We start from the raw sequence: 14860 nt of genomic DNA on the forward strand, positions 1-14860 counted from the left end.
CCGCCACCATGCCCAGCTAATTTTTGCACTTTCAGTAGAGAGAGGGTTTTGCCATGTTGCCCAGGCTGGTCTCGAACTCCTGACCTCAAGTGATCCACCCACCTTGGCCTCCCAAAGTGCTAGGATTACAGGCGTGAGCTACCACACCCAACCAGTTTACTAGAACTGTTTCCAGCATAGAATATCACTAATTAAATATTTTATTGAATGAAGTTAAAATGACACGTACACCCTTTCCATGAAGTCCCTGAGGTCACAAGTTTAGGAAAACGGACTTCCTTACTCCCGGACATCCTATAAACACCTGTACCCAACCTTCTTATATAATTGAAGATATTTACTATATGGAGAAAATATTTATATTCATTCATTCAGCAGACATTTACTCAACACTTTGTTTTTTTTTTTTTTTTTTTTTTTTTTGAGACGGAGTCTCGCTGTGTCTCCCAGGCTGGAGTGCAGTGGCGTGATCTCGGCTCACTGCAAACTCCGCCTCCCGGGTTCACGCCATTCTCCCGCCTCAGCCTCCCAAGTAGCTGAGACTACAGGCGCCCGCCACCACGCCCGGCTAGTTTTTTGTATTTTTAGTAGAGACGGGGTTTCACCATGTTAGCCAGGATAGTCTCGATCTCCTGACCTCGTGATCCACCCGCCTCGGCCTCCCAAAGTGCTGGGATTACAGGCTTGAGCCACCGCGCCCGGCCTTTTTTTTTTTTTTTTTTTTGAGACAGTCTCGCTCTGTCGCCCAGGCTGGAGTGCAGTGGCCGGATCTCAGCTCACTGCAAGCTCCACCTCCCGGGTCTACGCCATTCTCCTGCCTCAGCCTCCCGAGTAGCTGGGACTACAGGCGCCCGCCACCTCGCCCGGCTAGTTTTTTGTATTTTTTAGTAGAGATGGGGTTTCACCGGGTTAGCCAGGATGGTCTCGATCTCCTGACCTTGTGATCTGCCCGTCTCGGCCTCCCAAAGTGCTGGGATTACAGGCTTGAGCCACCGCGCCTGGCTACTCAACACTTTGTAATAGTAGATACCACTTACTAAGCCCTATGTGCACAGAGCCCATCATGCTCAGAGTAATCCTACAAGGTAGCCACGGTTTCTGCCACTTTACAGATGGGCAAGAGAGGACAGACACATCACGTGACTTTCCCCAGGTCACATATCCTATACCTGGTACAGCTGGAATTCAGCACTCTTTTCCCTAAGCCATGCTATTAAAAAGCTATTGCAGCATTAGCCTCAAGCCATCTCGTTCTAGAACATTCTCACCCACGAGGTATTGGCAGCAAAATTGCCAATGTGAGCCCATAAAACATTTGCAGTTCATCCTGTCACTTCCTCTATGAAGTCCTCCATGAGTCCCACAGGCAGAGCCAGCTGCTGTCATTGACCCCAATGCACTTGGCTAACATTGCTGAACAACTCTCGCTTAGTGTCATTACTGGTCTTCCTGTCTCTCCCATGAGGCTGAAACCTCTCAAAGACAAGGGCTATGTCTCATACTCATTTTGGCATCTCTGGTGCCCGGCACAGTGTCTGGCACATGGTGGGAATTCAATGAATGCTGACTGAATGAGCAGATGAATTGTATTAGGAAACACTTCCACAGCCTTAGAAGCTGGTATTCTGGCATGGGCGCAGGCGGCCAGTCGGCCCCTCGTTCTGCCTGTGTTGGTCATTCTTCACTTCTTTTGCAGGCTTAATTCCCCAGTTCCTATTTTGTTGCTTGAATATCTGTGACATTTCCTGCTAAGTCTTCTGTGCAATAGCAGCTCATTCTAATTGCCTCCTGCAAATAATACTTGTTCTGAAAGAAACTGTCTCTGGAATTCAGATTCTGCCTGTAATGTTGTGCTTTGTGGCTCCATTTCATAGCAGCTGAGGGGTTTGTTTCTATCTGAAGAAACCATCTGTGAGGCTTGAATTTGGTGCTTCGTGGAGCTAATACAATGGAATCCGTCAGTACGCAAGTTGCTGTGGGCCTTGAGAAAGTTCTGGTTATCAATGGAATGCAAATTTTTAAAAGATCAATAAGATACTATTTTTCCCTAACTAATTGCAAAATAAAAAGCAAAAATATGCTGGGGAGGGTTTAGAATATGGGAACAATCTTTCTGCAGGACAGATTGAAAACATGTTAGCAAAGGACTTAAAAATAGATCCCCATCACTTTAAAGGTGGCCCAACAGTTCTGCTTTTTGGAATGTATTCTAAGCAAACAATTAAGATTTAACTAGCAGGATGTTGATCTTAATTATAATAGTCAAAATTGAAAATTATTTAAATTACTAAGAATGAGGAACTAATAGGCCAGGTGTGGTGGCTCTAATCCCAGTTCTTTGGGAGGCCAAGATGGGAGGATTGCTTGAGGTCAGGAGATCGAGGCTAGAGTGAGCTATGACCGTGCCTCTGCACTCCCGCTGGGGTGACACGGCAAAACCTGTCTCTAAATTAATTAATTAATTAAGGTATAGCCAAACAATTAGATACTATCCAGTCACTCAAAGTTATGTTTTAGGTGAATATACATTATCATGGAAAGAGTGTTCATTATGTATTCACTTAAAATAGCAGATTACATAATAGCATATATGGTCTGATCCTGTAGTATTGTCATGTTTGTTATTTATCTATTTCTCTTCCCCAATAGTACCCTGATTTCTTACCAGAGTATTTGCTCCCTCCAGTGGGGTGTAGCTGGTGGTTGGAGGATTCCTGCCTTCCACATGGCTGCCTAGAAGCAAGGTCCGCCCTTACCTGCCCAGGCCAGACTGAGCTCAGCTTAGCAGGCTGTGTCTTGCAGGCCTTGAACCTGAAGCAGTGCAAAGCCGTCCCCTGCAGCAGCGGCCCTGGACGGGCCGTTCCGGTTATGTGAGGTTTGCTATCCTCTTACACCATGCTTCTTTGCCCTCCGATGCCCCCTTGGCTCCTGTTAGCCTGAGCCTGGTGGCCCAGTCCCCAGTAGGCTCTGTAAGCACCCCTTCCTCAGCCCAGGTGCCTTCCAGTGAGTCCTGCTTTCTGTCCTCATGGTCAAGGACCCTAACTGATAGGTTCCACAGTGATATTTTAAAGAAGTTCTACAGAGAGACACATCCCTGGAAAAAGCTTTCAGAAGAGATGAAGCAAAGCGTTAGTAAGGGTGGGTAACTTTTGTGGAATGAGGGTGTTTTCCTCTTCTTTTTTGTTTACTGGCATTTTCCAATTTCTCTTTAGTATCTATTGCTTGGGAGCCACTCTAGTAATTGTTAGAGTATTTTATACTTTACATCGTTTTTCCCAAAGGGCCTTTCCTGGGAAGGTTCTCTAAAGCAGCCATCTCAGAGTGAGGTGCCCCTGCAGGGAATGCAAGATGACTCCTTAGGGTGCAGGAAGAAAACCAGGATTTGTTTTAATTTATATTTAGGTTCTGTGTTAGTTAAATCTCACTGACATCCTCCCTGGGTCCACACGGCAGAAACGCACGTATCAGGAAGGCAGGCAGCCGCCGTGAAGGAAGCTCGGGGAGCCTTCGCTCGTGCACTGATTCCATCTTGTTTATTTCCGTGCAATCACTAATTGTACAGGCGGCCCACTGAGCGAGGGATTTACAGATGTGATTTGGTTGTAATGACATCAGCCCTCAAAAACTGATAAGAGACTTAAAAAGTTTCCTAAAAAGTAACCTTGAATTGAAGATAATCCCAACGCAGGGGGGTTTCCTGAGAATGGCGGGGGCGACAGTTCCACCAGGATGAGCTCTGCGTCGTGTTGGGTAAGAACAGACAGGCTTATCGGATTTGATAAAGAAGAACTAAAAAACTTAAACATTATCAAGACTAGCTGGAAAGTAGACTTACCTCTATTCTCATTAACAACAAGCTCTGCCTAAGTACGGACCATGCCTTGAGTTGGTAACCAGGAATGTTACCAGCCAGCCAGACATTTGAAAACTAGGCGTTTAGAGCATGGAAACACATCTTGACGTGCTTAAAAGCCAGATTTAAAGTCATGCAATACCCAACCATACTGCAGTACATTTCCTGAGTTTGGTGATAAATGCTTAGAAGCCTCTTCTGAGATTTCTTTCTTTTTTTTTTTTTTTGAGACGGAGTCTCGCTCTGTCGCCCAGGCTGGAGTGCGGTGGCGCGATCTCGGCTCACTGCAAGCTCCGCCTCCCGGGTTCCCGCCATTCTCCTGCCTCAGCCTCCCGAGTAGCTGGGACCACAGGTGCCGCCACCACGCCCGGCTAGTTTTTTGTATGTTTAGTAGAGAAGGGGTTTCACCGTGTTATCCAGGATGGTCTCGATCTCCTGACCTCATGATCCCACCGCGGCCTCCCAAAGTACTGGGATTACAGGCGGGAGCCACTGGGCTTGGTCTGATTTTTCTTTTTTAAGAAAAATAGCAGTTTCTTCAAATGATTAGGAGTGTTTTCTCCACTAGATGAGGTAAATAATTCCTGCTGCTCTAAAAGTACCGTGACAGATAGCACATTTTTAAAAGCAGAAGAAAAAAAGAAACCTCTTAAAGCCTCCTATTTTCACATTCTAGAAAGAAACTTAACGCCTTATAATTAATAGCACCATGACAGCACACGTCGGGTGTCTCCCCACCAGCAGCCCAGGGACGCGCACATTCTCTCCAATTAGTTTTCTATTATCTACCTACTTCCCCACCTCTCTGTCCATACCCAGGCAGCAGATCTCCACCCCGCCCCTCCCTCTCTTTTTCTCTCTCCCTCTCTGCCTAGCTGGCTTTCTGTAAATAATAATTTGTGTCAGAGCCTACAGCTTTTTAAACATTTTCACTTTTATTATTTCATTTAATCTTCACGCCAGCCCAGAAAAGTGATTTTTCCACTTTACAAATTAAGATGAAGAAACTCAGCAATATTTTTTGATTTTTTTGAGACAAGGGCTCTCTCTGTCACCCAGGCTGAGTGCAGTGGCGCAATCGTGGCTCACCACAGCCTCGACTTCCGGGGAAGCTCAGCGATGTTAAATGTCTGGGCCAATCACGTAATCAGTAAGGAGCAGAGCCTAACTCCAAATCCCACACTTGCATTCAGTATCAGAGCCCCAGGTAGTGCTTTTTACACACAAGCGTGCATAAGGCTCCCCTGAGAACGTTAAAGCTTCCTGGACCCTACCTCCAGACATTCTGTTTTAGGGGTCTGGAACGGGGCACACCCCCGATTTCTAACACCCTCCTCCGGATGCTCCTGAAGCAGATGACTGGCAACCACGCTTTCAGAAACACGCGGGCCTAGGAGGCAGCCACCATGCCTGACACGAGGGGAGCACACGCGACCATGAGGTTCTCTGTTTATTTAAGCAGCCCAGGAGGGTAAGGTAGTAACCCTTGATCTTCAGGGAACTGCCTGTATAAACACGGCACTTTCTTATATGAAAGGATTTAGAAAACGGAAAGGAAGGAAGATGGGAAGGTAGGAGACAAAGATCTAAACACATTCCATCCCACAGAAAATACTCCTGCCCTTACCGAACAGTCGTCATCCCAACTAGCCTGCTATCTTAGACTCTCTTTGTTGTGTCTTTTAGGCGTTTGGCACTTAGACACTGGGTGACTGCAAAGGGGACTGAATCTCTGCACTTCTTTTCTCAGGAGGGAGAAGGACAGAGCCGAGCTCTCTATTTGACAGACAGAGGTGCACAGGAGGGAAGCGCCTGACCCAGAGTGAGTCACACATGGAGCTGGGAGCAGAGCGCAAGATCGCCGGACCCTCAGGCCTGTGTGTCGGGCCCTGAGTCACGCACCTTCCCCAGCAGCGTGACAACAGAGACGGCTTTCCACAGGGTCCAGCGAAGCTGTGGGGTATGGCAGGCTCTGCAGAAGCCAGGAGTCATGAGGGTAAGCAAACTTCCCACGCAAGGGACTAAGCACTCTCCCAGTCAGGAACTGGCACGGTGATTTACATCAGATGCTGAGGGCAAGGTCGGTGAGCTGAAGAGGCAAAATACACACTGAAGTGATTTGAGTGTAAAGAAAAATGCTCCGTTTGCAAACAAGGTACGTTTATTCTGCAGCTTAGGAGATAAAGTGAGATTTCTGTGGGGAGTCTATGTTGCGCTTTCTGGTGGCCTTAAAAGAAACAGACAAATTTGTGCTAAAGATAAAAATGAATTACATTCCATAAAGCCAACTTTATGACACTAAACAGAGAAGATTCCCGTGCGACAAGATGTGAAGTTGAACATCAGTCAGAACTTCTGAAAGAATCCTCGAAGACGGGGCCTGGGGCGGCACGCAATCTCGAAGCAACCTTCCTCTACTGCCTTCTGCGCACGACAGCGTCTCCTCGGAGAGAGAATATGATGTCATCACTTGATCATCACGAGATTAGGGTTCATTCACCAGACCGTACTTCTTTAATGGCTTACAGGACTTAACTCAGAGCTGTTGTGTGTGCTCCAAACAAGTCTGTGCCTGGGCTGACGCATTGGCTGTAGCACAGGCTTCAATGCTGCATGTCCGTGCTGGCCCCTGCCACCGAATGATATGCCCCTGGGTATGCGTCCACCTTGAAGGGTATTTCATATCTCGGCCACCCTCCTTCCCAGCTGCAGTGTGTTCCCATCATAAACAGCCTGTCTGTTGATGTTCTGAGGGTCACCACACTCCTCTCCTCCTCCATCTCCGCCCTGTCCTGAAGGCATGTGGCTCATCCTCATCTCTGGCTGGTGATTCTGACATGCGCGGTCAAGCCAGCGGCACATCAGTTCTCATCTGGACTTTACCTTGGGAAAATCTCAGGTAATCCTAGGGGTAAAAAATGATCTTGGCACAGTAGAGAAGGAAGAAATGCCTTCCACTGTTACCATTGCTGGAATTATTTGTCAGAAAGCCTTCCAGAAGTGACGATTCCTCGCCATCGTTTTTACTCACTATTTTTTGAATGGGATGACCACATATTAATCATCTAAACTGGAACATTTCTAAGAGTACAAAGGAGACCTGTTAATAATTACACTGGGACGGGTGTAGTCTGGGACTACCCCAGGCAAAGCAGGACAGACGTCCAGCAGGACATCCTACTTCTCCAGGCCATGAGTAGAACAAAGACATGTAGGGCAGAGTCCCAGATGACCCCAGCTGACAAAAAAACATCAACAGAAATAAGTGTTATCCTTGTAAACCTCTGACTTTGGGAGTTCTGTTATCACAACATAACCTAGAAAAAGCTGATACAGTCCCTTACTGCTGTGTAACTTCTTGATTGCCACCTCTGCAACATGGGGATAACTTAACAGCACCTACACCGGTGGTGGATGTGAGGATGAAATGAGTTCATGTAAGTCAAGCACTTAGGACAGTGCCTGCAACACAGACAACAGTCAACAAACATCAGCCACTCTTACTATTTATTCATATAATAACACAGGAGAAGAAAAGAAACGCTCTAAGAACACAGTGAAGTCAAATTTCAAAGGAAACGTATTATCACTCAGGAATGGTAGGAAAGACCACCCTCGCTACCAACACCAGCCACTTGCCCTTTTAGAGCCCCGAGTCCTCTAACCCTCCCATCTGTTAGCCAGTCCTCCTGCCTGGGTCTTTCCCTAACATGTTAGCCACGGACACCCTCGGAACTGTGTTCTTGCAGATTCCTCGGCCTTTGGCTCCTTCCACCTCACCCACATGACAAAGCTTAACCCTGGTAGAACAATCTACCTTTTTTCTTTTCTTTTTTGCTCCTGAGCACAAAATCTTCCAGAGTTTCTTGAAAATCCTTGCATGGGCTCTCTCAACTCTTTTTCCCATTTCCCACAAGAGATATTCTAAAGTTACACCATTCTCTTCAAGCTCTGTAACCTACTACCTTCCTCTCCAAAAGGCAGTAGAGGCCATGAGGTAGGGACCACAGGCGTTGGTTCACTGTTCCTAAATCTCTGTATTGCTCTGGAAGCCGGCCCCTCCCTTCACCCTCTCTGCGGGCTCTCAGCCCTCGGACTAGAAATGAACTTGCTACATCTGCCCATCTTCCAAAAATCACTCCCCCAGCCTGTTGTCTGTTTCCTTCTCTTCACTGCTGAGTAACTTGTCCTCCAGGCTGCAACTTTCTCACATCCATTCCTTCCTCAATCCACACTCAACTCCATATCCTGTTGCTTCCCCACATCTGCTCTGGGAGAGGCCCTCAAAGAACTCTTCCTTGCTACCACCAATGGACGTTTTTTCCGTCTTTAATTTCCCTCTCCTCTCCACTACATCTGGCATGGCCACTGCCCCCTCCTTGCGATTGTCTCTGATCTTGGCATCCAAGATACTTCTTTCCAGCTTTCCTCTTCTCAGGCTTCTCCTTCCCAGTCTCTTTTGTGGGCTCCTCTTCCTCTGCCTTCCCGTAAATGCTGATGTTCCCCATGGTTTTGTTCTAGACTCTCTTCTTTTCCTTTCAAGCTGCTTACATGCTGAGCTCCAAAGGTGTCTGTACCCAACCTCACCATTTTGCTTACCAATGCCCCACTTGCTCCTCAGATTTCTTATCTGAATGAATGGCACTTTTACCCATCGTCTGAGCCAGAAACCTGGGATTCATGCTTGACTTTTCTCAGTCTATCCCCTCCCACCAACCAAATGGCCTACAAACGGGTCTCACTTCTAGTCTTGACCTATCAAATCTATTTTCCCTGCTGCTTACAAATGATCTTTCTCTGTGATCTTCAGAATAAAGTCCAAACTCTCACGCTGAAACCTTAACTCAACACCTAACCCGATATTCTTAATGATACAGCTCCTGTTTACCGCTCCAGTTTCACCTCTCATCATGACCCCCAAATCTCCTACATTCCAAACATACTGAGCTGCTTTCAATTCCCAGGTGGTTCCATGTTTCATGACCCCTCTAGGGTTTCTGGACTTGCCGCTCACCTGCTGAAATGCCCTGTGCCCCGCTGCCCACTTACTAAACTTCTCATTTTAAAGTCAGGTGTTTCCTGTCCTGGGAAGCGTTCTCTGCTCACTGGCACCTTTCATCTCGCAGAAAGCTCCCTCCCTGCACGGCCAAGTAGCTGCCCCTCTGCTGTACTTCCACGGTACCCTGAACGTGCCCCTGTCTGAAATGTGGCTGCTGATGGACTTGCAGGCTTCCTTCACTAAACTGGGACCTGGATTCGTTAGGGACTCTGGTTCCTAGCACATTATCTCATGATACTCATTCAATGTTTCATGAATGAATGAACAGTGACAGTCTCTTGGGTAGCAGCTGCATCTTTCGGAGGCAAGACAGCATGCCTGAGGAAGGCTCCCAGCAACTTGAAACGTTTCCATCTATGTAGATACACACATACGGTGGTAAAGCCATCTTTAAATAGAGATCCGTGTGTGTGTGTGTGTGTGTGTGTGTATTGTTATAAAAGAATATCTAAGTTGGGAAAAGTGTTCATTCTCCTTTACCTTATCTTCCCCTTTGCTTGTAAGTTGCCATATAGTGACTATTTTTCCATTGTGACTGCTTGTGCTCAGAGGCGTCCTTCATTCTGCTCTTTCAGGAGCTGCACATTTGCACACCAAAACATTTCTCAGTATTCTTACTCAGTATTCAGGACAATATTCCCATGACAGATATACCGAGTAGGTGACAATTCTAAAGACAAAGAGAGAATTGCCACTACCTTACACTATGAATTTCCACTCAGCCTTCTTTTCTCTAGTTTCAATGATCTCAACTCCTTTAGCTACTCCATAAATGGTGACATGCTGGATCAGCAAATATAAATGTTTACACTCAGTTATTACAATCCCAAATGACATTCGTAATTGGCACTTATAAAAAATCAATTAATATTTATTTTGATAAATCTCCTTCCACACTCAGATTGACGAAGCATTTGTTATTGTTGAAAAAGGAAGCCTTCATTATATTGCTACTCATTGTCAATTGCTGGTCATTCTGCCCCCTCTTAAGATCTTTATATGTCAAACCTTGGGTCATTACAGTCATTTTCATTTTGTCAGCTTACTTAATTTGAAGGTTACCTGAGTTTTATTACAGAATATAATAATCAATTCTAATGTTAAAATGTTTTAAGAATAGTTTTTAAATAAAGAGTAATTTATCATTGTGTAAGGCTAGACATACTAAATTTGTTTTAAAGTGTTATGATCATCTTTAAAAACAAAGTATCTCAAAATAGAAATAGTTACGTCACAAGATATTAAATATCACATATAGGAATCCTAAGATTCCTTAGATTCTCTTATCTCAGATGTGAAATTAACATGGAGAAGCAATTTCTAAAATTGTCCTTTCAATTAGAAATTATCTTTAGAACATTTAATTTTCATCTATCACCATCATTGTTATATAGTCCTTGTAATGAATTGAATTTGATTCTGGATCAATTGCAGCAGACAACATTTCTTCCATTTCCTCTTGAGAAAAAGGCTCACCTCAGAGAGACAAAAAGGAAAATTTATCATTTATGATCATCTGATTTTTTTCTTTCTCTTTCCACTAGTCAGCTTAATAGCCATGGAGCCCCACAAACTCCCACACTGTCACTAGTTACACTCCCTGGAGCTGCAGAGCCAGGATATCACGACAGTCCAGAGGTTCAAAGAGAAGGCTATTGTACACCCTGGCAGATTCTGGACTTCTTTCAGCCTGCAGATGTCACAGATCAAGCAACCTCTAGAACGCGTCATTTCAGGCAAAACAGTAGGAAGACACACAGATATCACGAACAAGGTTATTTATTTAGATGAAAACTTTTGAGATTACCAGAGGATCAACCTGAAGCCCCAGTATTTGATTAAAGATGGAAGGAAAATCACCGAATGGTTAAAGCACAAGTTTGGATTCACATGCTGGCTGCCTCTTACTCGCTCTAAAGTCTTGAGCAAGTCGCTTAACTGCCCCACACCTTAGTTTACCTGTCTATAAAATGGAGGTGATAATGACACTACCTATCACACATGAGGATGAAATGTGTTGTGATTTGAATGGGATGTAGAACAGTACCTAGCATATAAGCAGCAACATGTAAGTGTTTGTTTAAAAACTTGTTCTGAGATCTTCCCTCCTGCTAAACACTGTCTGATGCAATGCACATTCCTGGACACTTAGGGACTTCTATCTTGTAGGAACTTGATTCAATGTGATTTATTTTGTTTATCATATGACATCCTGGGCTGTAAGAACGCATATTCTCAAACTAGCTGATACTCTGTGAATATTATGAAGCGCGTGCAAGTAACTTGAATCTATATTGCTATGAAGCATAAATTTACTTAAAAACAATTTGTAGAATTCTGAGACTCCCAAACTAGCAATTCTTAAGCACCTATTTTACCAAACTAGTCAACTGCTATTACACTTAGCTGATGGGTCCGTTATATTAAATCATAACTTAGATTTGCATAGTAATTTACATCTTACATATTACTTCCAAACATATTGGTTCATATATGTAGAAGGTTTGTAATAACACTTGTTGAATGAATAATTGAAACCATATATATTCTTACTTGAAAATACCTGTCCTATGCTTAGTCCACTGAGATACTCAATAGGTGATCTTTAAGTACCATGAACTATCTGTAAACATATCATTTTCGAAATTATCACACAGTCCTCCAAGTAAACCACGTGATTGCACCGTCTCTGTATACACTGCAGTCTGTTCTGACTTTTCTGTTTTAGTCAGTAGCGTTACCATAATATTTGTCATTGAGGGCAGAGCCTTGATGTTATTTTTGATTCGGCTCTCATCTTTGTCACCTACACTCTGTTACTCATCATGACCCATGGATCCTGCCACAGACAGTCCTACTGTACCAATCCCTTCTCCCCATTGCCATTTCTGTTGCCAGGTCAGGCCTTTATTTGGGTGCCTTCAGATGCTGAAATAACCTTCTAACTGGCCTCCCTAGTCCAACCTCTTTCTCATGCATCTAACAAACCGACCAGCACCAGAAAAACCTTCTCACAATCACTCATACACCATGTGACTCATCTGCTTAAAAGCCTATAATACTTCTCCATTGCCCACAGGTGAATTCCAAACTCCTGAGCCTGGGACTCCACAATTTAGTCCTAGTAAATCTACTGAAGTTAATTTCCCGCTGTTTGCCAACATTATCCTCTGGGCCAGCTAGGCTTATTTTCTCTCTGAAATAGCATGTTCATTCCTACCTCCCAATTTTTGTTCAGACTGTTTTACATATCAATAATGTCTCCCTCTCATTAGCCCCTTCACCTGGTCTTCATCATCTACTCATTCATTCATTCATTCATTCAACAAACATTTGTTGAGATCTACCGTGTGTGAGGGAATTAAAATGTATCAGAGTTTACCTCTGCCCTCAACTTAACCATATACATTCTACCCTCTCAAAAAACCTATTTTCTCTTTAAGTCTTCCCAGACCGAGCTTTCCAGGCTGGTCCGGCCCTGGTTGATCTTCTGATATTGATTTTTCTATTGTCTTGTATTGTGAATTATTTTATGTTAGTTTTATCTCCCCAATAAGATTGTAATATCCTTGAGAGAGGAAGATTTCAGTATCATTATACCTTACTATATTTACTGAATCCTAAACATACAGTAGGCACACAACAGTAGGAAAAGCTAACTGTTTGAGCCATTTTGACTAAACTCATGTTGCCTAATACATAACCTAGGATTTACTTTCTTTAAACTAATCCTTAGGATTAAGAAGCTGATGCTTTGAAAGTTGTAACATTCCCATCAAAATTAATCCCTAAGATAATTTTAACAACGGCATAAGAGTTCTTGGGTGGCAGCTCTGATGGTCGTGGCATTCTTACCCTCACTCCCTGTGTTCCGTCTAAAGATGGATCAAGTTGGGATGGTCAAACCAGTCATGCATGTAGATGCAGTCTTAGTCTTCCCTACTCCAAATTACTTGCACTTTTGATTCTGTCACAAGTGATCAGCAACTGAGTCATTCAGGACTCAATGTGTGAACCAGGGAGCTCTAGCTCTGCATGGGAGAAGGCAAGGTGACCAATATGAGGCTGGCTTCAGGAGACTGTCCATCAGGCCACTGACCTTCAGGGTAAACAACTTTACACATCAGCCTAGCAGAGAGAATTCCTAAAGGAAATACGTTGGCATGTATGTAAGTGTGCAGGTTTTACGTGTGTGTGTATGCATATATGTATGATGGGCCATGTTCGAAACAAATATATATGGTTCAATTAACATTAAAAAAGGAAATTTTTAGTGTTAAAAATGACCTCAGTATTCAATTGAGGTTACATTAGCTGTAACTTCACCGACAGAAAAGCTCTTTAAAAAGGAAATTTTACCAGCACTGTGGGAGGCCAAGATGGATGGATCACCTGAGGTCAGGAGTTTGAGACCAGCATGGCCAACATGGTGAAATCCATCTCTACTAAAACTACAAAAATTAGCTGGGCATGGTGGCCCATGCTTGTAATCCCAGCTACTCAGGAGGCGGAGGTAGGAGAATCACTTGAACCCGGGAGGCGGAGGTTGCAGTGAGCTGAGATCACACCACTGCACTCTAGCCTGGGCAAGAGAGTGAGACTCTGTCTCAAAAAAAAAAAAAAGGGAATTTTTATATACTTCTATTCAAATCTTCAATCTAGGAGGAGGCTTTCATTTACAGTGATTGATAGTTCATGTTTTCCACATGGCATATCTTTTATTCTGGAAACGCTCTGAATGGAATGCCGGAAATTATAGAAGTAATCACTATGCTTCACAAAATCCTACGAGACAACAACCCATCTCCCCTTTCCCTACTCTTTGTCCTCTTAACCCCCACAGAACAGAAACCATCCCCAAGCCAAAATAGTAGGAACAGTAAATAACTTTTTAACCAGAACAACTGATTTTAAAGTATCCCCTATAACTTCCACATAACTGTTAACAAATTATTAATTCCTCACATAAGTCACTGTGATAAGTAATAAATCATGCTTACCTTCTTCAGTCATATACTTGATCAGTTCATCCTTAGTAAGAAACCCACGTTTAGCTGAATCTAAAACCTAGGGGAAAAGAAAAGAGAGGTATTATAGTTTTTCATGTGGTGAATTAAGTTCTACATGATGAATTTTCCACATACATGTGGATATAAGTGTATGTATTTACATGTATGTCTATGCACAGAAGCTGGAGTTCACATACCTCAAAAGCTCGAAGAAGGACATCTTCTGGAATTGGTCTGTATCTATAATTATGCAATAAAATGAGTAAATGCCACAGTATTTACTGCAGTCTCTACATAAGAAATCAGCAGTCTCCAACCTTTTTGGCACCAGGGACCAGTTTCACCGAAGATAATTCTTCCACAGACCCAGGAGGGGGAGGGATGGGTTGTGGATGAAACTGCTCCACCTCAGATCATCGGGCATTAGATTCTCATAAGAAGCGTGCAACCAGTCCCTGGCCTGGTGGTTGGGGACCCCTGTAATAAATGACCACATAAAACAAAACAGGGCTGGGCGCAGTGGCTCACGCCTGTAATCCCAGCACTTTGGGAGGCCGAGGTGGGCAGATCACCTGAGGTCAGGAGTTCGAGACCAGACTGGCCAACATAATGAAACCCTGTCTCTACTAAAAACACAAAAATTAGCCAGGTGTGGTGGCATACATGCACCTGTAATCCCAGCTACTCGGGAGGCTGAGGCAGGAGAATCGCTTGAACCCAGGAGGCAGAGGTTGCAGTGAGTGGAGATGGTGCCATTGCATTCCAGCCTGGGTGACAAGAGTGAAACTCCCTCTCAAAAAAATAAAATAAAATAAAATAAAAAATAAAGGCTGCTGATATACTGGGATGATAATACTCACCTCACTGAAATCTTTTTGGATTTCTGGATATGAAAGTTGAAATACCTCAGCCCCACAGGAAATACTTAGTGCAAAATCA

The 14860-nt window shown here is 44.0% G+C and overlaps 1 protein-coding gene across 1 annotated transcript in view; it reads right to left on the minus strand.

Moving 5' to 3' along the window:
- Window positions 1-6882: 6882 nt before the first annotated feature.
- Window positions 6883-14860, minus strand: part of LOC105474697 (EF-hand calcium binding domain 2) — an 89036-nt gene continuing 81058 nt past the window's right edge. Inside the window, 3 exon segments of the mRNA XM_071068417.1 lie at window positions 6883-10388; window positions 13913-13979; window positions 14119-14194. Coding sequence (XP_070924518.1) covers window positions 10273-10388; window positions 13913-13979; window positions 14119-14194 — 259 coding nt within the window. The 3' untranslated portion in view covers window positions 6883-10272.

This window comes from Macaca nemestrina, chromosome 1 (genome assembly GCF_043159975.1).
Source record: "Macaca nemestrina isolate mMacNem1 chromosome 1, mMacNem.hap1, whole genome shotgun sequence".
NCBI classification, from domain to species: domain Eukaryota; kingdom Metazoa; phylum Chordata; class Mammalia; order Primates; family Cercopithecidae; genus Macaca; species Macaca nemestrina.